This window comes from Tyto alba, unplaced genomic scaffold, assembly GCF_018691265.1.
Source record: "Tyto alba isolate M040663 unplaced genomic scaffold, T.alba_DEE_v4.0 Super-Scaffold_22, whole genome shotgun sequence".
Classification (NCBI taxonomy): domain Eukaryota; kingdom Metazoa; phylum Chordata; class Aves; order Strigiformes; family Tytonidae; genus Tyto; species Tyto alba.
In genome coordinates this window covers 32,131,270-32,155,615 of record NW_024881296.1, presented here as the reverse complement: position 1 = coordinate 32,155,615, position 24,346 = coordinate 32,131,270, and the positions used below count along the sequence as shown (strand labels likewise).

At 38.2% G+C, this 24,346-nt stretch overlaps 1 protein-coding gene across 2 annotated transcripts in view; it reads left to right on the top strand.

Annotated features, from left to right (window-relative positions):
* The window catches only part of LAMA2 (laminin subunit alpha 2), a 393,841-nt gene that overhangs the window by 247,369 nt on the left and 122,126 nt on the right, over positions 1 to 24,346 (top strand). For both annotated transcript variants that reach the window (XM_042795940.1, XM_042795938.1), the window contains exons 19-24: positions 2,349 to 2,560; positions 7,113 to 7,219; positions 11,415 to 11,595; positions 14,992 to 15,128; positions 17,581 to 17,817; positions 21,308 to 21,451. In XM_042795940.1, coding sequence (XP_042651874.1) covers positions 2,349 to 2,560; positions 7,113 to 7,219; positions 11,415 to 11,595; positions 14,992 to 15,128; positions 17,581 to 17,817; positions 21,308 to 21,451 — 1,018 coding nt within the window. The remainder of the gene's footprint in view (positions 1 to 2,348; positions 2,561 to 7,112; positions 7,220 to 11,414; positions 11,596 to 14,991; positions 15,129 to 17,580; positions 17,818 to 21,307; positions 21,452 to 24,346) is intronic.

Sequence of the window (24,346 nt, the reverse complement as noted above, 5' to 3'; positions counted from 1 at the left end):
AATGTCCTTAAGGGAATAAAGATGGAGTTGGTGAAAGTGGATTTTTTAATTTTCCCCCTCAGCTTCAGGAGAAGTGGGAGGAAAAAGTGGAAGAACTTACACATAGATACATGCACACAGTTTTCTTTTAAGCTTAACTGGTTTACCACTACTTTCAGGATCATCTTGAATCTGGATTTGAGATTATGTATGTATGTAAATGGAACATAGCTATGTGATGGTAGTGAGTTTTGCTAATTTTAATTAGCAAAGTCTAAACTGATGAGAATACAGAGTTATCAAGGTCTCTTGCTATTAATAGAAGGAAATGATTAGCAGTGCATTTCTCACAAATCCCTGCAGTATTTTTTCAGTGAACTGCTTGGTAAGTTTCTGCGAATGCTATCAGATACAGAACTAACCCATAAATGAAGGTGAAGGAGGAAAATGAATATGCATTAAGTGAAGTCAAATACATTAGTAGTAGCAAAAAATACGGATTTGACAAATATGCCAGTAATAAATGAGAAGAATCTCAGCAAAGCGTGTGTGAACTTCAGACATCATCTGGTTTAGATAAAATAACTGCATAAATTATCCAGTTATTCTTTGGCTTTGATAAAACATGGCTATTATTTATTACATGTATTAAGAGACATTCCTGGCCTTTGTAACTGAGATATCATCACTGAAAAAAAGTCAATTTGTTTTGGTGGAAGTAAGCTAAAAATCAAATCTTTTGTGATTGCTGAAATATCCTCCATCCAAGGAAAAAATACTAATTTCTTTGCAGGGAATACAAAGAGGCATAATACTTGGCTACATTTATGACAGATTCTGAAAACAAAGTGCCTCAGTTATTCTAAATACAGGATTTTGATATGTTGTTGCTATAAGAAGGTAATTGTGAGAGTTGGCTATGCTAAAGGAATAAAACAGAGTGGGTTAGATTGAAAATTTTACTCATGTTCTTGAGTGCTTACGTGCACCCAAACCACTGGACTATTTACAAATACTTTTCATCTATGATCTGCATTGTGGGTATTTTCAGAGAATGGAAAAGAAACCTACTTTGTGTAATATCTTACTACAAAAAGCTGTTCAGTTAGATCCAACTATAATTTCTTCCCTAGTCTCGGTTATCCATTTTTATAATCTTTGCTAGTTATATTGAATAATACTTAATAAATGTTTAGATGGCTTCATTTAGGATCCAGTTGGAAGCTTCATGAGATATTCTGAATTGAAGGAAAAGGATAAACTTGATGGGCATAAAGGGACAAGAGTGTAGGCATACTGGAGCTCTGCATTCCTGTATTAGCATGGTACACAAAATCCTTGCTTGATCATATCATCTATTTCTATTACAATGTGGAGAGGATATCTATGTACATTAGAGCTACATTCAAACCAACTTTAAAATAGTAGAAAGCATTGATTTATGCAATGTGTTTTATGTACTTTCTGTTTTCTTAACACTAATTGTAATTCATCTGAGGTGCACATGAATAACTTAATTAGCTGAAACTGGGCAATTTTTCTTCTTTTTCTTCACTATCTACAAGTTGCTCCTATTGTGAAGTATGAGCAAATATAATGGCAAGGGAAAGCAGACCAGAATATAAATAGGAAATAGTCTGTGCGACGAGTAGAAATTTGCTTTATATACACACTCATGCTAGGTCAGATTCACTAACCTGTTTTACGTGGTACTCAAAGGAAATTGCTAGTGGACAAAGTGGAAAATGTGTTATTTTTAAACATCTCTGAAATATGAAGGATATAGTACACACCAACATAGTTCCTGTGATAGTGATTCTGTTATCTGCCTGTACACAGAGTTTAGCAATCCATTAATTAAACAAATCTGATCATGCAGTAGATCAAAGGAAGGCTAAGTCAGAGAAGGATCTTGTTAGGTAAACAAATTTATTTCTGTATTACTTTCTAAACCTGTTTTTCTAAATAAACAGGTTTTTACGGTAGAGAGAAAAAATCATCAAGCTTGCTGGTAAATGAATATGGAACATCTAGACGTGGTGTGCTGAAATATAAAGCCTATCTAACATGGGCTTGAATTCCTCTGGTGTGCCAATAAACAGATTTCTTACTGTGCTTTGTCTCATCTTCAGTGCCAATGACAAGATTTTTCTCTCACTGAAGTCTAATTACTAGCAGAACTGGCAGGATTTCAGCTGATTCTGTATCTGCAGTGTTGTTAAAGAGAAGGATGGAGAGAGAAAAAAGATGCTTAAGAAATACTTGAAAGAAGATCAAATAATTTTTGTTGATTAGTGAGGTGACAAAATTAAATATTTCTAATACAAGGATTATTTAAGGGTCCTAACTGGTCATGTCTTTTACCTTAGGTGTGCAGAAGGCTATTTTGGACAACCTTTAATACCAGGGGGATCGTGCCAGCCATGCCAGTGTAATGACAACCTTGACTTCTCCATTCCTGGCAGCTGTGACAGCTTGTCTGGTGTTTGCCTGATATGTAAGCCGGGTACAACAGGCCAATATTGTGAGAGGTGTGCTGAGGGATATTTTGGCGATGCTCTTGATGCAAGGAACTGTCAACGTAAGTCATGAACTTTTACTGCTCCTGACAGTATTGATCTATCCTATAACCATGTTCCTGAGAGGAAGACTGTGCCTCAGTAACTGTGAGCAGGAGAATGATACGGTGCGCTTACACCTCTAATAATAATATTAGTGTTTTACTTGCATCTACATCTCAAAGGGAGTCTTCAAATTAAATAAAAAGAACCACCTATTAAAAAACTTACTGCTGTAGTTGAAACAGTAATGAAGCAGACACAGAAAAAACCTGGGAGAGCGGAGCATCGCATGTATGCAAAAGGTTATACTAAATGTCAGATCTACAAAAATAAATACAAATAAATGGAAACGATTCACTAAAAACACTATAAGCCATCCAGGGAAATCCCATTAACTAGTGAGATTGGTGATGAAAGGAGGGAGTGATATTTCAGTTACTGTAGGGTCCAACTCTGGCAGCACTTGTGGCCGCCTTACCACCTACATGACCTCAGTAAGAGTTGGGAGCTGCTGCCTCTTACAGGGCAAGATTCTCCCACCTCCTACAAAGCAGAGGGTAAAATCTCCTGACAGATTTTCTAAGGTGCTCTGGAGGAAGATACCTGGCATTGCAGTAAGCTACTACTTCTCAGCTGAGTGATGGCATGTTGTTTAAATATCAGCCCCAGCTCCCACTTCCCCACAGTGATTGCAAAACATTATTGAGAGTAGATGGAAGTAGGAACAGGAGCTTTTGCTTCTGTATGAGGCAGTGGCAATATCCGAGCCATTGCTGGAACAATTCAGAACACTGCTATCAGGCAGAACAAGTGCTTTCAACTTAAAAACATTCTTCACATACCCTTCCAACCCATACTGAGGAATGAAATGCAACAGGTTATAAAATGTCCTGAAAGAGCAGAGGATTTTATTTCACTATCACAAGGATTTAATCCCTTTTCATTCATTGGAATAAGCTCAGAGCAACTCCATTGAGTACAAAGGTGTTATATCAGGGTAAACATATACAAGTAAAAGAGCTGGGCCATTGACTTGCTTCTGTGTGCGTAGGAACATTGGGACCACTTATGCAATATGTGTTGCAAGCATGAAAATCTGAGCCCCTGGCATCTGTTTCCAGGATTTTCTCTATTGGAAGCTTGCAGTTTGACAGTGAGAATACTAAATTCTCTTGAACCACCTAAGACTGCATGGGAGCCAGTGAGATGCAGAACATCATCAGGTTTCTCAACTAAGGCTAATAAAAACTGATATAAGTAAAATCATAGATAACAGTGAAGACAGATACATGTGTAAATGCTTTCTGTACCTACTTTATATAATGCTGGATAAAAATTGGACAGTCACGTATGTTTTCTGTACAAGTTAACAGTTCATGGTGATGTCATGTGAGTTAGGGTATTAACTGTGTAATGTGATTTAAGAAGTGTATCTCAAAAATCATAGCTTCCAGTAGCTTGTCACTATTCCTGAGGCATCTATAGGACCATTGCTTTGAACATTTTTACAGTAGTGGCAGGTGCATGAGAAAGAGATGTAATAGGAGGAGAGCTCAGAAAACATACAATTAAAAAAATATTAAAAATAAAAACCATATTTAATGTAGCATTACAAGCTTTGCTTTTATTGTTAGTATCACTGACAAGGAGAGCCCCCTTAATATATTCATAGCCTTGTGCTCACAGTTACCTTGTATTCATCTACTCTCCGCCTTTCGCGTGGGTTTTCTTTTTCGCAAATGATTTTTTATTTCCTTTGCAGACTTACATGAAGTTTGCCCTGCAGCTACAATATCAGAGGGACTGTGCCTTTCCTTTGTTGTTTTCAATTTCGTTCCTTATTAAGAAGCCAAATCCAAGAGCATTGCAAAGCATGAATTTTGCTTTCAAATTAGTTTGAAACGATTCTTGCTCTTTCTCAGTACAGTGCTGTTATCTGCATTAACCATTTGAAATGACAGTACAGCTTTATATGTTATAGCGTCTCTGAATTTCTTGGTGTATCAGTACAAAATCATAAATCTAAGCACAGTGAGCAAATGTCCTAGGCTTATTTGATTTGATTCTAGTAGGTTGGATTTTGGTGTGAAACAGTACAGTGTGATGCAGCAAACACCTGGAAGTTGTGCTGGTGGTAATAGAGCTAAGTGGTGTGAGATTAAAGCAAACATTCAAGTGTGCTAGTGCATAGGTACTACTTTTGGAGGAGAATAAGTGTGTAGGTTAATTTTAAATACAGACACATATATTTATACAAATCTAGATGGAATGAAGTGTCTTGACCAGTGTCACTTTGGGAGAAAATAAGACAAATTTCTCTGACAGTCTGTATTGTATTATAGCAACCATTTGGAGGTTTGGACAATAGCTAATTGTCCATTGTCCCAGTAGAAGTGAATGAATGGGAAGGCTTTAGGTGACATAAATGCAATTTATTAGATTTAATAACAGTTTATTAGATGAATAGCCCCAACTGTATGCTTATTCTGTATGTACGTACTGCCAGAGTCAATAAAAACAATCAAAGTCTTGACTTCCAAATTCTGCCTTACCACTTCATTGAATTCAGTCATCTGTGGCTGAGTTAAAAATACATAGTGTGCCATTTGTGGTAATATATAATATAAATAGGACAAACCAGTGTAAATTTTCTTTTTTATTCTTGTGGTATCATATGCCTGATATGCAAAATAATTCAAATAAGACTTACTTTGGTTTTTGAGGTCTGTATAAAAAGGTTGGTAAAATATCATTAATTTGCATAGAGAACTGTGGTTGTTGAGCCTGAGCTTTTGCATCATCCTCACTGCTGTCCATTTTAATTAGAAAGGTGCTCAAAACGTATATATGTGATATTCATCACTGTGTACTGTTTGGAGTATTGGCAGTTTAAAAACAAGAATATTATGGTAAAGATGGCTGTATACAGAATGGAAGAGGTAAATTATGGGTTCAGTTAGTGTTGAAAAATTAGAGTAAAAGGAAAAGAGAAGTGATGTTAATTACAGCAGAAATGTTTTAAAATGTTTACATTTTTAAAATATATTGCAAAACAGGGAGAGCTCAAAACCTCTGAGGGTGTTACCAGACTGATATGAGAGCCCAACATATTTCTCTTATTTTTTCCAGAATATGAGACTCCTTTGGAAATATTTGAGAAATAATGCCATGAACAGACTGGCAAGCCATAAAGACACTTTCATTTAAAAAAAGCAATTTTACAGAGTACCTCAAAACTAGGGAGAAAACAAAAAAACCCATCCTTTCAATTTACAATTGAAAATTGTAAATTAGCAAGTCCAATAAAGTGATGAGGAAGCTCCTGTTGTAATAGTCTGTACATAGAAAAGATATAACTGCTTTGTCTCAAATGGCACCTTGTGACATACAAGTATGTCACCACCATGTGTTCACTGTTGGGACTCTTAAGTGTTTCTTAAAATGAAGCTGTTGGGTTGAGGAAAAAAAACAACACATACAGGCAGAGCACTGCAGGAAGGCAAAATGTGGATTGGAGCTGTGGTTTACAGCGATTGATAAACACGATTGATAAACACGATTGATAAACAGTGTAGAGATGTGAATTCATTCCCCTCTGGTGAAAAGAAAAAAGGGGATGTGCAAGAACCAGCTCATGATGTTGGAATTAGTGGCTGCATGGTTATAGTCTCTGTGGCACCAATCACATCCTTCTTCTCTACTATGAGTCCTAAAGGGTTTTTTCCCCTAATCTCTGCATGCCAGAAGAGTTGTGGTTGAAGAACATAGTGATAGAAAGCTTTCCTAAAATTTCTCTTCTCCTAAAATATAAGAATTTAGAAGCCAGAAGCATTGTTATTTTCCTCAAGAAAGAGCAGTTCCTTTTCATGGTTGTTTTAAATCCTTAAAAGAGCATTGTGATGAGTTAGGCTGGTCAGTCAGGTTGTTTCCTCTGGGAGCTGTGATGCTGTTGCTGAGACAGAAGTCCCAGAGAGTCACGGTAGCAGATAACCCTTGGTCTCAGCTGTGCTCTGGGGTGCTGCTGGTGAGGAGGAGCTCTTGGGGGGGTTGAGTAGGGTACTGCCCCCATAGCGAGGCCCCTGGGGGTAACCTTGTTCTGGGCCCTCAGCCTGCCAACACTTTCTGCCTACTACAGTAACACAGACTGGACTCCAGGGCAGCAGGACCAGCATGTGGAGCAGTAACAATCCCACCTGCCATAGCTATGTTGTCCCGTACACACCCTGTGTAAGGGTCTGTACCCTTTCTTTTTTTTGTCTCTCAGTGCTGCCCTGCACACTCCAAGTTACGGGATATGTACTCAGTAACATGCCCTAAACATCCTGCTTTGATGTGAGAGGAGCATATAAAACATGAACATGAGGTAAAATTTCTCACTGCAATAATTTGGAGCAAAATTCCACAGTAATATGGGTAGGTTAATGTGTGTTGTCACTGTATGGGAATAAGACTTTCCTGCTTTACTGAGGCCTTCCTTCCTGGATTTGTCAGAGTTGCAAAACACCGTAAACATTTGACTATTAAGTTTAGCTTCAGGAATTATATTAACAACTCCTTCTTCTTCCTCTGCAGCCTGTCACTGTCATATCAATGGCTCCTTCTCAGAGATCTGTGACTCTCGGACGGGCCAGTGTGAGTGTAAAGACAACGTGATCGGGCGTCGGTGTGACATCTGCAAGGTGAGTGACAAACACAGTGTTCCCTTCCAGCTTTTTTCCCTGGTTGTCATATCTAAAACCAAACAATATTTAGTTAGTTTTTATTTTTTGTTCATTTTTCACTTGAAGAACATTTATGGGTTGTTCTTATGTACAGAACGGTAAAATGGCTGTTTTAAAAATGTTTTCTAAAGGTTGTCTAGAACAAACCACAGAACATTGCATTTACATGCAATTAATGTATTTTAAGCCTCACTGTACATATAAGTACATTTTTATATGTATTATATACCCTTTATATTCTGAATTATATAAATAAATTAATTAAAAATATTGCAGCTCTGGGGGATAATCCCAGTATGAAGAAAGCTTCAAAATGTCTTATAGCATCTGATTTTTGATAAAAGCAGGATGCTAGTTTACTTCTGCTGTGAGTGTTCTGCTTTTATGTTTTTTTTTTTCTTAAGGTTTCTTCTTGTATTGTCCAGATAACGTATTCTTTTCTTTGGTGAAAGTGTCTTTTGCCTTGACATTGTTTTGCTGTCTCATAAATCCCAGCAAAAAAAAAAAAAAAGTTTCATAAACTTTCACACAGTTGTCTTCAGGCTGCTAAGGAATATGTTATAGCTGGCTGCATGTTTCTCTAGTTCAGCTTGAGGACTCGGGTTATGCCTGAGTCCTCAGAATACTTCTGCATGTGTGTAATTTAAAGCACATACATAATTCTGCAGAAATCACAAGGATCATTTTCACCCTTTAAAACTGCATAATTTCTGAAGTAGGTTTCTCTCTATTTTCAACAGTAGTTTATTAAAAGAGTCCACTCAAAGAAAAATTGTTGGTATCAATGGAATTTGCACAAATTGCATAACATACACAGCAAATATCTCAAGCTTGTTAATACAATATTGGTGGTTGAGTGGAATGAATCTTTGTTTACTACTGTGTTTACTTCTGTCTTTATTCCTGTGCTCTTTTATGTCATGTAGTTTGATTACCTTCACTTTCTAACTCTGCTTACTTTTCATTCTTAAAGCCCAGCTACTTCTGGGCCCCAGAAAAGCTGTTCTGTATACCCTGTGGCTGCAGTGCTTTAGGATCCACATCACTGCAATGTGATGTGTCAGGAAGATGTATCTGCAAATCAGGATTCATGGGCAGACACTGTGAAATCAGCAGACAGGTGTCTAAACTGAAAGAAAATGCACGAAGCAGTCAGCAGATCCGAGTCCCGCCTAGGAGATGGGGCATCAGCAGTGCCAGTGGGTGCCCACGGGGTGCTTACCGGCCTGCTACTCTGGTAATCAGAAACTGTGTGCATTGCATGGGCTGAAATCTCATATTTGCTTGTGTTTGGAGCTCCCACAGGCTTATTTTATTTTATTATTTTATTTTAAATACATGTGCTACGATATGAAAAACTAACAAGAAACAGGCTCAGGAGACAGGCAGCCCACTCCTAGGGTTTCTCATAGTGCAAATGACAACATAGGCCACAAGTCAAATACCAGAATAAGTCCAAAATCAGCACCACCAACAGCAGTATGTACAAAAGGTATGGGTGGTATATATACATCAGTGGAATCAGTGGCATTTTTGTGGCCTTCAGCAGGAAAAGACTTCCTCTTCTAACAATTCAAGAACCAAAAGCTTAAGGAATTTGCAAGAATGATCGGCTCCAGAGGCAAATAGTTAAGTTCTAATCTTAAAGTATCAAAATTAACTGGTATTAAAAGTTCTCATTCTTGAATATGGCCAGTTAATTGAGCCATTTTTAATCAGGTGAAGTGCCCATAATTTGAATGTAATGCCCAAAATGACAGAAGTGTTCATTGTTTATCACATACCAACAAAGTACCTTATTTCCTAAAATGATGTAATTATGATGCAACTGCTTCTAACAGAGCAGTGTTTTAGGAATGTTAAGGGGTTTTCACTGCAACTGAAAACCTTCACGCTTATCACACCCTGTTTGAAAAATACCCGGCATTGTTTTTCCTCCTCAGCCAGCCTCTAGGACCCATGTCATATTTGCTCATATGGATTGCCTTGGAGAACATGAGCTTTTACCCATTAAACATATATTACGTAACTGCATTGCCTACACAAACACTCGACATGCACTGATACAGGGACACAATATAATAACATATTCAGAAAGTTCATCATATTTCCTTATTGTCATCCAGGATCTTAGCTCTTGCTCGGTAAATGTGATTCTTAAAATTTCTGTGTGTAAACAAGCTTTGAGGGCTTAACCTGGGGGGTTCATCTTGGGTTTTGCATGACTGATAAAAATGTCTTTGTGCAGAGCTCATCACAGAATAAAACCTAGCATGCTAGCAATCTTTTCTTCCTTCACACAGTGTGGTGCTAGTATCAGACCTTTTCTGGCTTTCAGCCCTATAAACAGGATTTATTAGATCCTATCAAACTTTCTATTGAGAACTGAGATGCATGCTGTGCGTTGGTTACTTCACTGCATTAATCTGAATGACTGTCCTGAGATTTGTGCATATGCACATCTCTGTGTGTTTCTTCCTGTGGAAAATAAATCTTTAGAGATAGTCAGTATATTTAATTGAACCTTAATTATATGAGTTTTAGTATTTCTTTCTGATATACCACATTTTGTCATGCAGAAATATGTAATGGGCAAAACATTTCAATATAGAATTTGGAAATGAAAATCAGTGTAATTCTTTATTAGACATACAATCAAGCATTTTCTTAGGTTCATGATTCTTCAGGCCAAATTCTGACTGTAGATGTGGTGCTATATTCTGATAGCTATCAGCAGATTCTCCATGGGAATGTGGAACTTCAATACTAACCTCAGAGATCAGATTTCAGGACTTGTACATAGAAACCTGCTGAAGTCTCTGGGAATTCACCTACGCAAGAGGTTAGGGACTCCAGTGTGGAACAAATCCATGTAAAATGTAAGTCAGTGCAGCTTCACTGACTTGAAAAATCTGTACTCATGTATACTAGGTAAAAATCTAACACCACATGCCTAGGTCACACAATAATACATTGTAAAAGTAAATATTTTCCCCTTTGTTCCAATTATATTCATTAACAGTGATCTTTCTAATCTCTCATTTTTAATGTTTTGCTTTCGTAGCAAAATCTCTGATAGATTTTTACTATTAAATGTTGTAATATCAATGTCAAGTGAAGTTAGTAATATTTGGGTTTCAGTAGTCTCTGAAAATCATCATACCTGAAAAAAGGAAGAAAATTACTCACATTTTAAGTCACTCTAGCTTAAGACTGAGTTAAGAATTTCAATATCAATTACAGTTTTCTCCTAGGGACCTCTGTTAGCTGGTGCAGTGAAACCCATGGGGTCTGTTGGCTAAAAGCTTCCTGAAGAACTCCATATTACAGTATACAAATAGCATGTGTCTTCCCTTCTTTATCCGTATACTTTTTGCACTCCACTAATGGAGTTAAAGAGGAAAATTATTACTGTAGTTGATAACATCTATCCTGGTTCTGTAGGAACTTTACAGTACTCAGTGCAAAAAAGAAAGCAAAGATTGAAAATATAAGAGAAACAGAGGCTCACTAATGACTTCTATCTTTCTCTTAGACCTAAACCAAAACTGTTTTTATCTTAAAATAGATAATTGCCATTATGTGCTCATAATATACACAGATACATTATATCTATGCTATGGTCTTTAAAGTTATTCCTAAATATAATTCAAGAGAAATGCCCTTGAGTTACAGAATACTGTATACAGACATTGCCCCTGGTCAGAGGAGATAAAATCTAGTTATTCAGACACTTTCCAGTTGAATCAATCTCCATTCATAGCTAAGAATTTGAGTTCACTCTCTTAGCAACAAACTCTGCCTGACATAATCTTAGAATGCAGACACAGCATATATATATATGGTGCTGACATACATTCAATTTCTAGTGGGAATTTTACTTATGGAAACAGAACTTCATAGGAAATGCATTATGTTGCAAAATATGCATTACAGCATCAGGTAACATTCTGAAATCTTTACACTTTTTCAGCTGTGTAGGGTGTTTTGTGCTCTTGCTCCACTGTTCTACCCCTACAATTCAATCTGTTAAGAGTAGTATTTCAGTGATGAAGAGGAAAGAACCAACCTGATTTCCCTATCCTCTCAGCTTTTCTTCTTTTCTCCCGGTAATCATTCCATGTACTAACTGCTCTTCCTCTATCTGTGTCAGCCTGAAACATTTGGCTTACAGTCTTCAAGTGGATGTATTCCCTGCAACTGCAACTCTTTTGGTTCCAAGTCCTTCGACTGTGATGGAGATGGACAGTGTTATTGCCAGCCTGGAGTGACAGGAAAGAAGTGTGACCGCTGTGCTCATGGATTTTACAACTTTGAAGAAGGAGGCTGTACTCGTACGTAAATTCTTTGCAGACAATTGCAGATTTATTTATTTGTTTGTTTGTTTGTTTGCTTGCTTAGTTGTTTATTTATTACTAAGATTCTAGTTTGGCTGGTTTTGGATTGCCTAACAAATTTTCCTGGCAGGTAGGTTTTTTTGTAGACAGTCCTGTAAATCAGTCAATTGGCAAGGATGATGATCGGCAAGAACAAAAAAACCAAGAAATTCTTGCTATTTTTACGTCAGTTTATGGCTAATCTACCACATTTAGAAGGAACAGGAATGCCCTTTTTCTCAAGTAATTTCTGACAAAAAGGTTTCTATGAAGTTCCTATAATTTAGTTATGGTAACAGTATCATAGAAGTCTGATTAAGGTGCTTACCAAATTGCATCAGCTTGAAGGGATGTGCATGGAAAAAAAAAGAAAAAAATCCCTTTGCTTCTAGTTTTATCCAAAGCCTTTTCAGTGTCCTTACATGGTTGATCATTTTTTATTAAATATCTATATAGTAATTTTTAGGATCTTGCTTAATTGTATACTTTTTGTGTACAACAGGATCTTCAGATAAAATTCTCAACTATGTCCCTTGTATAAACACATGAATAGAACTATTTTCCAGATGCTGAAATTCTAGCATCAGACATAAGTATATCCAGCCACTTCTTTACACTTATGTTTGTCCTATAGGACACTAGGTCAAACACTAAAATGAATACTTCCCGTCCTTAAAGTAGTACAGACCGCTACATTGAAAGGAATCTAATCACTAGGTCTCTTTACAGGGAAATATCTGTCTTTACTAATAGAACTATAATTTTAAAGTCTCATAAGATTCATTTAGGTGTGATCACACAAGACTTAGATAGTTGTCTAGTGAGGCTGGCTGTTGGGATGCCAAAACGGCAATGGCTCCACAGCATTCTTTGCTGATGTCAGTGCTATAAAACCAAGGGTATTGCTGCTATTATTCTTCAGGCATAAACTTCATTCTTTCCAGAATCAGAAATCACCATGCCCAGTATCCTATTCTTCCTCCTTTCCTGTCCAGAATGGCAGCAGAAACAGCAAGCCTAGCTCTCTGCCTTTTTTTACTCCCTTTTTTATGGAAGGAGGATTGAGGCCTCAAGACCCACATCTGTGTGGCAAAATTCAATTTCACCTGTACTGTTGATAAACCTTGAGCCAGGCTGGAATATAGATCATATTGAAAACATTACTCTATGGTATTGTCTCCTTTGGGAAAGAAGGGCTCAGAAAATATTTACTGCCTTGAAAAGTGCAAACACATTGGCACCTTGGAAAAGGGAAAGATTGGTTCACAGGCACACTGATGAGAGCGCTTGAAATAAACTGCAGTCCTAAAGCCCTTAGCACATATACGGAGGGCAAAAATACTACAGATTATCTTCATGATTAGTCTCTTACTCTGACATTTCACAGTTTAGAAGCACATCACTATATACTAAAAAATGTTAATTTCATACAGTTGGGGAAGGAAAATGAGAGGACAATTAACAAAATTTCACATTAAAATTTTAACTGCTCTCTTGGCAAACTTGAAATGAGAGTTTAAGGAACAGTGATGAAAAGGAAAAGTAGTGTAAATTCAAACAATATTTTAAATAGAAATGTATCTGCCTGTGGTCATCAAATATTTTAAGTATCACAACAGCTAAAGATGTTCAGAAAATGCAGATTTTTAAAAGTTCTGAAGTTAATACAACAGATGGAAAGGAATTCTGTTTTCAAAAAGCTGGTTTTTCCCCACTTATTTTTAGTAGGCTTTTTATGTATTCCTTCAAATGACAAAAAAAGGAATTATGAATCACAGAGAAAATCAGAAATTTAATAAAAGTATATCAAATCGTGCTAGGAAGAAAGTGCACAAAAATGAATTCCATAGTGACAGTTAAGTATCAAATAAAATATAGGACCTCTTTTATCTAGCATTTATCCAAAAGGAATATAATTTGATTTTTTTTCTTGTGCAATAAAAAACCATAAAGCCTAAAAAAAACCCCTAAAGCATCATCAGTTAGCATTGACATTCTAGCAGCAAAGATACAAAAGATATTTCTATTTTGCTGTTGCTTACAACAAATGTGTTGTATTTTTTCCATCTTCTTTCTAATAATGATAAAAATAAAAATGCAAAAAAATATTGGTGTATCAATTTTTTCCCCTCCATGCCTTTTGAACCAATTTTGTGCAAGAACTGGAAGCCCATAGAAGAGCTGTCACATCTGAAAGTCTCTGTCTCCCAATAAGAGATGTATTCTGAAGCATCTTCAAGTGTGTCAAAAGATTTTATGCAGCATGCAAAACGTTCTGTTCCTGTCATGATGGAGGCAAAACTTACTATCTTCTTTGCATCAGTTACCTTATTTTGAAAGCATTGGTGGGGAAAAATAAAAGTCACTTGTTATCTGAACTGCAGATATGAGTTCTATCTTTGCACATCTCTTATCTTCTAGTTTTACTCGGAATTAAAGTATTTCATACAGTAAAGGCAATGAGCATAAATACAGCCCTTAATGATGAACCTTATATTACACTGCCTTATAAACACCCCAAGGAACAGATTATCACTCAGAGAGTCAGAATTTGCTTATGATGCTTTTTCTCTGACCTTAGGGGTAGTGTTGACAGTGCGTATGAAAATAACCATGCACCAGTTCTGCTCCTCCAAGCAAGTAGGTGTCCTGTGCCCCATAACTACTTATTAGTTACATACCTTGAATCTGCTTTTGCTACTAATGAGTTGTTCACTTAATAATGCTTTAAGAGCAAAGACCACTTTTGGAACAGCTTCCAAAACTGAAGTATTTTTAATTGAATAAAATCTGCAAAGAATCCCAGTTTCCTGTAAAGAAGCACATTGTTGATGTCTTCCCAAGGCAGCATACATGTAATCTGAAAAAAAGGAGTAGAATGGGAAGAAGAAACACGCACCTTTTTTGCCCTTTAAGAAAAGTCTGTTTACGACAGCAGAAATTTCAGGAGGTTGGCTCAGATTGGTGGAAGATGTTAAATACACTGCAGGTCGCCTTCTTAGAGGGCTCAGTGGCAGTCAGGTGGCTTCTTGCAGCAGAGGCCCAGAAATTGTACAGCGATACCCCTGCAGTTCTGTCATGCGAGTGCACTATCTCAGAAGCCTCTGCAGTCGGTGCCTTTATTTTTCCCATTCTGTTATTGCAGTTACTTCAACCTCGGTTTCATTGCTTCTCATTTTGGTTTCTCTGGATTTACCCTACCTTTCCTGCCCCACTGTGTCAGCAGATAATGGAGAGTTCACTGTAAAGTAAAGACTTCAGTGGAATGATCCCAACCCTGTTAGGGTCTGCTGTCCAGGTGTCACATAAAGGCATAACTTTTCTTCTGTTTTACTTTTTCTGACTCCCATGCAGCCTGTGAGTGTTCACATTTTGGTAATAACTGCGATCCCATCAGTGGCCGCTGTATCTGCCCTCCCAATACTGTTGGAGAGATGTGTGACAAATGTGCACCAAATTACTGGGGCCATGACATTGTCAGTGGCTGCAAGGTGAGTGGATCTCTGTTTTCTGTGTGTGTGTGTTACCTCTTTCCTGTGGGGTAAATACAGGAATTTTTTAGTTGGAACACAATTTTTGGTTTGTAAATCATGGTTTGTCTCTGCATTGTGAGTTTTGGTGTCGGACTGTGGTGTAAATGTTGGCGATTTGTTACAGAGCACTACAGATCCTCTGTCTTGGGTATTCAGCCTGTAACACTAAACACCCTGTTTATACTGCTGTCACGCTGAGTCAGTGTCCTGCTTGAGCCTGGTTTCTTTTATTGCAGCTGTGTTTAACGTGATTGAGGAGATTACCTTGGTATTTTGTACAATGTATATAGATGAGTAGTTACAGACAAATGACAGTGCCTTTGCAGAACAAATTACTTTGGCCCTAATTGTGATACCACTGGGAATATGTACTTCAAGTTTACTTCAACTTACAAGTTACTTCAACTTGTGCATAAAAGACAGTGAAGAAAAGAAACAGCCACCTTAGCTTTTAATTTTTTTTCCTATGTTCTTCTCATTAGCCTTTAAATCCTTCTTACTCCAAAGTTCGACACAGTTAAAAAAAAATCTGAAGGGAAGAACAGAGAAGAAATAGGAAAACAATGATAGTATATCAAAGAGGCCATGCAAGCTGTTGTTAATGTCCTACTTTTGAGTTAAGGGGAGCAGTATTTGCTTAGGGTCGAAAACCTGTGACCGTGAATATTGTGCAAAGCTCAAATGCCTTCTCTCTGCTGTTCTCATTGATGATGGGAGATTTATAGTACTGCTGCAATTACTCAAAAAAACCCGTGTCTTGTCTGAACATGGTCATACACCATTAATGCTCTTTCTTAAAAGGCTGTTTGTCATGTAGCTCAGGCTGCAAACTAATTATCGAGAATGATTTCTTTTTTGTATGTATGGAAAACTCCTCTTGTGAAACCTCTGCTGTGCTGCTGTGATATAGACTCTTGGCTTCTGAAACCAGTTTAATGAGGTTGAAGACCTCTGTTTGAGCTCTGGAGTATATTTTCTGATTGTCTTTTATGTGAGCACATTAGTATGACAGTTCCATGGCACCATCTAAATTAATAATGATCTATCAGCCCGCATCTCTTTCAGATTTTTGCAACTAATTTCTGCAAATTGAGATGTGAAACTCCTGCTCGCACTCTTTGTAGATTTCCAGGGCTGTCATAACTCAGGGGGATATAGAGCATTGCATAAAACTGCTTGCTCACAAACAAACATAACATCTGATTGTAATTTAGGTTTTGATACTGCACACCGAGCTATTTCAGTGTATGGTGAACAATTTGCTTTCTAAGCTTTATGTTCAAATGTATCTTGAAGAATAAGGTTCTTTCTGTCAGAAGGTTTTATTTCTTAGGTTAGGTAATAGTCTAGCAGTCAGACATTTAACCAGTAGTTAAATAGTTTCTCTGGCATTCAGTGAAGATTGAATTTGAATGTTTTCTGTATATAATCACCTTCTCTGTAAATGGTCTTTTCAGATCAGAAGCAAGGTGCAATAAATATTCATGTAATAAACAGTGTTGCTTAGAAAATGAATCCACATTTTCCTTCTCTCTTTTTCAGCTTTGTGCCCTTAATTTTACCAAGTCTATCCATGTCAGTTACTGTGGTAACCTGTACTACCAGCACTGAGTTTGCTTCTGCAAGCTGAACTTCTCCATATGAGATTCTGGTCACACCAGTGATCGCAGCAAATGTCCTGTGCTAACTTTGCAGTGCAGTCACAGTAATAGCACTGAGGGGTTCTTCTGTTCTTTGGAAGCCTGCAGCTTTCCCTGCTACTTACTTCTGTATCCAATATCCAGACCCCTGGCAAATCACCTATTTCTATCCTTGCCTGTCTGTGCAAGTCTCATTCTGTGAGGAAGTTTACTTCCCAGTACACCACATGACTAAATCTTTATCCCTTACCATGTAAATCATTGTCATCTGAGTCCTGTTTGTACAAAGATAGTTACCTGTCTGATGGATGATTAATAAACATTGAACTAGATTCCACTGGGACTACTGCCCCTGAGCAATTTCAATTTTAACAAAGTGGTCTGAACATGCCCTGCAGAGGATTTACATAGAAAGCACTTTGTAGACAGCACTTACAGATTTTTATGTTAATTTTGTCTGCAAAGTATCCCAGTGTCCTTGAACCCTTTAGATTTATTTGATTTCACTGCCTAACTTATCAGTGGTAAGTAATATCTTTTCAAAAGAAAACAGTGTTGTGAATGTATTTAGTGTAATTGCTTCTTGAATAAAGATAATATATAATATAATATATTATAATTCAGAGATGTTACCTTTGGACAGTAGAAATTCACTGCTGTACTTTATTTATAGGTACTTGAAAGAGCTGTATTCCATTGTTGTTGGGATTTGGGTTTGTTTTTTACAGAAGCACAATTACAATTTTCTCTTTTGTTTCTCTCCTCTTTAGCCCTGTGAGTGCAGCCTCATTGGAGCCCTAAGTTCTCAGTGTGACTTAAATACAGGCTGTTGCTTCTGCCGTCCTGAATTCTCTGGGGATAAATGCACCGAGTGCAGGTTGGGTTACTGGAATTATCCGCAATGTGTTCCTTGTCAATGCTTCCTGACAGGGACCGATCCACAGAGCTGTGATACAGAGTTGGGGAAGTGCTCATGCATTGATCATACTGGCCAATGCAGCTGCAAGGTAGGACAATGAAGGTTGTAAGCTGATCTTATAGCTGCTTTATTTCAAAATTCACCGACATTCGTACTTGCCTGTTCCAACAATACATGCAGACAAATCTCGTTGGTTTTCATAGTGCATTTGCTAACTGCTGTGGGAGGAGTCTAGCATAAAGAAAGACTGTAGTGCTTATCAGTTGTTTTTTCACACACTAACACTTGCCAGGATAGCATCCTCTTAGGCTCTCTTCTCACTTTGTATTTCCTCCTGTTCTTACAGAACTGTTGCCAATTTAACCCCATTCAATACAGTTCTTGTTCAGATATTTGGCAAATTAAAAGCAAACACATCAGTAATAATAATATGCTACAGGGTTAGTTCCTTATAGTACATTGACTTAGAGGGAGTCAATATTGATCATTTTATGAGTAGCATTCACTGCAGTAGTATCCATTCTTCTGCATACACTGCATCCAATTCAGGATCACTGAAGCAAAGACTTGGCATCATCATCCACAACATTCTTATTTGGAATTGTTCTTGGAAGAACAACACACTTATGTGGTTTGAAAATCGACTGGATTGCTAGGCTTAAAGGGCAATAATTGGAGGTTTGATGTGCAGTTGGTAGCCAGCAAGCAGAGTACCTCAGAGCCAATACCTTCATCAGTGACACAGATGACAGAATTCACCGTCAGCAAATTTGAGAATATTGCTGATTTGGAGGAGGTAGAGTTTGACATGCTGAACAGTAGAACTATACACTAGAGGGTCCTTGAAAAGCTTGATGGTTGGGAAAATAGGAAGGTCATGAATTGGAGTGAAATAACCTCAAGAATAAGTACAGTGTGGGAGGAAAAAGGCTGAACGGTAATCCTGCTGAAAAGCACATACGGGCCTTGCGGAATGGCAAACTGAATAAGTCAACCATGGACTCCCATTGTAAATAAGGCAAACTGCCTACTGAACTGGATGCATTGATCATACTGGCCAATGCAGCTGCAAGGTGGGACATCATGAAGAGCATGACCAGCAGAAGAGCATCTTTATCCCCCTCTACTTGGTGCTGGTGAGACTGCACTTGGAAATGGTGTCCAATTTTAGGACCTGATTCAAGAGTGTTGTGGAGAAACTGGAGAGGATCCAGAGAAAGGCTACAAAGAGAATTAGAGCAGATGATTTTTAAGGATATACTGACAGAGCTGGACTCTTTTTGTCTGAAAAAAAAAAAAAAACAGAAGCTAAAAGAAAATGCAATTGCAGCCTACAGCCACTTCAAAGAGGAGTTGATGGAGTCAAGTCCTTTCTGGTAGTAGCAAAAGATGTGACAAGGGACAGCAGCTGCAAATGGCAGCTGGGGAGTTTTGGGTTGGACATTAGGGGAAAAAAAAAAATCACTAGGAGGGTTATGCAACGCTGGAACAGATTATCCAGAAAGGTTGCGAAATCCCTATTCTTACAGATTTTCAATAATTGACTAGAAAGAAGCATACATAACCTGATCTAGTATTGGTGATATTCCCACTATGAGGAGGCTTTTAAAAGTGAGATCTAGAGATTCCTTCTGTGATTTTGATTCATTCTTTTCAGAGACTGTACTGACACAAAGAACTAGTAAAATGGAAGGGTAAATTTAAATTATTGAATTGACAGGTAATTATTTTGTTAAATGGTCACCAGTTACTTCATTCTGAGTTCAGAGGATAGACTCAATGGAGGAACTAGACAACAAATTAGATTGGAAGGGACCTATGGAGGTCATCTAGTCCAGCACCTTGTTTGAAAGATATTGCCAAGGCAGTATTTCCAAGGACGGGGATTTCACAACCTCTTTGTGCAAATTGATTGACCATCCTCCCATTTTTCTGTTGTATTTGAACTGAAAATATCATGTTCTATTTCACAAATACTGAATAATTTGATGGTGATACCATAAGAAAACTGAAGTGAGTTGATCACATGGACCATCTGAGTAAAACTCAGCCTAATGATGTTATTTGTCCTGTGTCATACACTGAAATGGAAAAATAGAGGTATCTCAATTCTTTCAGCCTCTCCTGATACATGGTGTGTTCCAAACCCTCCTAACCATCTTGGTGCCCCTTTTCTTGATCAGATCCAGTATGTGAATGTCTGTCTTCTATCTCTTGTAAGCACTAAGGAGAAAGAATGGGGGTTTATGAAGGAGAAAGAATGGGGGTTTATGACATTTTCAAACAGAAATATTTCTTGGTTGATTCTGCTAAGGGTAATACAGTTACTTTTAAGTTTCTGTGAGTGTGAATTATCAGTGTATATTTAGGTGATGATTAATGATGAGAAACTGCAACTGAATGAAATAAAATGCAAAGCAAGTAAAATTCACAATTTATGACAGAAAATGGACAAATAATACTGGATTAATTCAGCAGATTTTTATCTTTTTTTTCCAGAATTTAAATCTAAGGTTGAATTTAAATCTAGGGGTGGTTAACCTTTAGTGTAACTTTTTCAAAAGAGTTATATATTGAAGAAGCTAGATTTTTATAAAATGGTAATTGTTCCCATTTAAACCTGCTGTTATAGCTGTAGAAATGAGCTTTCAAAGGCTCAGGAGCCCCTTTGTCAGCCCTGACAAAAAGCAGCAAAATCTAAGCTAAATACAGTGTGGGCACATTTGCTGGTAGAGTTACATGTGGAAATGAGGGTTAAAAATGACAAATCCTTGGGGATAATGTTGGTTCCCTGTATAAGCTTTGGAAAGTTGAATTTGTTTTTTAGATTGGCTTCTTCACATTACTCTCAAGAGGAAAAAAAAGGGTGGGAGGAAAAACTAACCAGTGTTTTCATATTGGTGATTTTTTTTAATACCTTGGTATCAGTATGAAAATGCTTTTAAAAGGCTATGCATAAATTATTGTGTATCTGGCCCTATCTGGTATAGCTTTTTTTTCCAACTAATTGAAAAATGAAAATAAAAGCATTGACATTACAACAGTGAAACATTTCAGCCTTGTTAATACTGTTCAGTGATGTGGAAAACAATCACAAAGTGAGGAAACCTTTTCTCTACAGTATTTCCATTAAAATATGTTTCTCAGCAAGAACATTTAGTAGTGTACCTTAAACATTCTAACTTGTCAAAGCTAATTCCTATTAAACAAAAGGCTTGATTAACCCTGGCAATTTCAGAAGGACATATTTTTTCTTATCTTTTCAATCGGTTATTGAGCATGTCACGCCCAAAGTGCCATTTGATTTTTCTGTGCCTACAACTGCAGTATGAAACCAACATCCATTGCTCAGAGCTACTCAGTGGATGCAAATGCATATGCCTCAATTACATTAATTGTATATGTTTGCATACACACATGATAATAAGCTGGAAAGTTCCTTGAATATTTTCTTACACTGTTATTTCTTTTTGCTCTCTGTTATTATCATTGCTGTATGATTTTCATTTTCTTATTACTACCTCAAAATAAACCTTCGCTTTTTTTTTCCCCTCCCCCAAATTTTCTCTGTCTTCCAGGTTAATGTGGAAGGTGTCCACTGTGACAGGTGCAAGTCTGGTACATTTGGTCTCTCTGCCAGAAACCCACTTGGCTGCAGCAGTTGTTATTGCTTTGGCCTGACTACACAGTGCAGTGAGGCAAGGGGGCTGATTCGCATGTGGGTGAGTAGGAAACTGCTGAGCCATGTAATGCGATAATGTTGTTTCCTGCTGGTATCTTTTAGTCAGGCACTGAGAGGTAGCTAGAAAATGGCCAAACATTTAAGCAATCATTTTCCTCTTTGTGCTTTGAGAAGTGGAGAGAGTGCTATGTTCCATTAGACAATCAGGGTCAAGGCATTAAAAATAAGTAGATAAGAAAACCACTGATAGGACAGCTGACATCAAGCCAAAGTCAAGATATTAAAACCCAGGAAAAGGGCAAGCTAGTCATGTGGGGAAATTATGTAGTCCACTGCATTGTATAATAAACTCTGGTATACGATGCACAGTTTACCCAAGTGTATTCAAGGATCTCAGATGCTTGTTGTCCAGCAAAGATTTCCCATGGTTCAATTAATCTGTTTATTTTCATTGTTGGTTTTTGGGTTTGTTTAGCCTTTTTTTTATTATTATTATTATTTTTTTTAAAAAAAAGAGATTATTGAAGCTCTATTTAAATCCAAGAATGGGAGGGTATAATCCATCAGAGTAAACAAAGAGGTCTCCATCTTTTTCTGGAAGAGGGCCTTGAGACCTATGCTGGACTGACTGTCATGGTTTAAGCTCAGAAGACAACTGAGCACCACACAGCCACTCACTCGTCCCTTCCCCCCCAATGAGAAGGGAAAAATAAGCCAGGCTTAGGATTCGAGGTAGGACAGGGAGGGGCAAATCACCCATTAAGGTCATGGGCAAAAGGCAGACTTGTTAGGGGAAGAAAAAAAGAACATTGATTTATTACAGACACTAACAACACTTAACAGAGTAGGACAGTAAGAAGCATTACCACAATCTTGAGATTCCCCACACCCCTCCCTTCTTCCCAGGCTCAGCTCTACTCCCGATATCTCTACCTCCTCCCCCAGTGGCTCAGGGGCAGGGAATGGGGGGTGCAATCAGTGCTGCCACTTCTTCCATCTTCAGTGGGGGGAGTTTCTGGAACCTCTTCCCTCTGCCCCATCGTGGTCCCCCTCTCACAGAAGACAGTCCTCCACAAACTTTCTCCAATATGAGTCCCTCCCACAGGCTGCAGCATTTTACCCCACACTGCTCCAGCGTAGGACACCAACTTTCTCCAACTGGAGTCCCTCCCACGGCTGCAGCCCTTCCCGAGCTGCTCTGGCGTGGGACACCCCCGCATGCTGCAATCCTCCCGGCGCTGAATTACAGCAGCGGGGCTACCTTTTCCCACAAGACCCCGGCCTTCTTCGGGCACAGACACCTTGATCAACCATGCGAAAAACACAGGCCATAAATCAGTGTCTGCTCTACCGTAGATCTTCATGGGTGGCAGGGGGGGGCCGCCCTGCCATCTCCCCACAGGATACAGGGGGGTCTGTGCTCCGGCACACCTCCCCCCTCCTTTCTTCCTCCGTTCCCCCACTGACCTTGGTGTTCACGCAGCTGCAGCAACTCCTCCTCACAAGTCCAACTCCTCCTCACCACATCCCTTCTTACATATGTTATCACAGAGGCGCAGTTGATTGGGTCAGTTTTGGTGCAGAGGTGGAGCTGACTTGGAGCCAGGGGAGCTTTGAGAAGTTTCTCATGGGGGGCCATCCCTGTAGCCCCCTCCCCTGCTACAAAAAAAAAAAAAAAAAACAAACAAAACAAAAAAAAAAAAACACTCACTCAAACCCAGGACACTGACAAATAAGGCAGACTGGATGTCTCCATTTTTCTGTACAATGAGTGCAAAACACACATTGTGACCACTGTTGTCCATCGCTGCTGTGCCTGCTCCTCAGTTACATTCTGGAGGACCTATTTCTAATGGAGAACGACTGGTTTAGTCCCCATGTACGGTCAGTCATATCTCTTCTAGAAAGCACATCAACCATAGAGGGAATGTCTGCCTAATGCAAATCAGCTAAAGCCCCTGACTTGTCATGCACAAGCATCAATTGTATAAGGATACTTTAGGCTGAAATCACAGTGTGACCTCTTAGTCTAAAGAGTTCATCTCTCTTGGTTAAAGTAATATGAATAGCATCCATTCTCCCCTTCGTTGTTCAATCTAATAGCACCTCTTCCCCTTCCCAGTGGATTAAGTGATTTATCATGACCTGACCCAATTTTTCTCATTATTTCAGTTTTGCCCATCATGTGCTGGTAGGCTGGAGATGAAAGGCTGTAAAAAGCTGACAAGTTATAAAATTTAATCAAGTTCCATGACAACAACAGTTCTGGAAAATTGTGCTTTAACCTTTGTGGCAACACAAAGCAGAAAAATAGATTAAATCTCCTGATTATTTTGTGTCTCTTGCTTAATTTCATTTTGTACTTATGCTCATATCTAAACAAGTGTGTGTCCACATCTCATCTAGTTTTTGGTACTCTGCTCTATTTCAGAACTGATTCAGAGTTGTAAACTGAGGGAGACTGGGTTCTGTCAGCTGCTAGTGGCTATTTCAGCTACTCTCAGGTGCTTCAAATGGCATTAAGCATGTTTAAACAATCAAATCTTGTCTTATGACAGTAAGGCAAGGCTGACCTGAAATTCAAATGTGTTGGCCACTTGTTGCCTAAAGTAGTAAACAGTAAAATATGGTTATGGTAGGAACTCAGGAAATCTAACTTAGGACTGGCAATGTTAGGAATGCCTCCATGTCTGATCAGTCCACAGATGCTGCTGTAAATGGAAATACCAAAATGCTTAAAGTACAGTACAGGACTTGGTTGATTCCTCATTACCTGATTCCTATCTCATGAACAGCATGTTGATGGGATGACTGTTAGAGATATGACTCTGCATTTGTTTTCTTTGTTTTCCTCAGTCTTTGGGAGAAAGCAATTTTGATACCCGCCCTTTACTTTTGTTCACACACTTCCTGTGATGCTCTCATCTGCACAGAA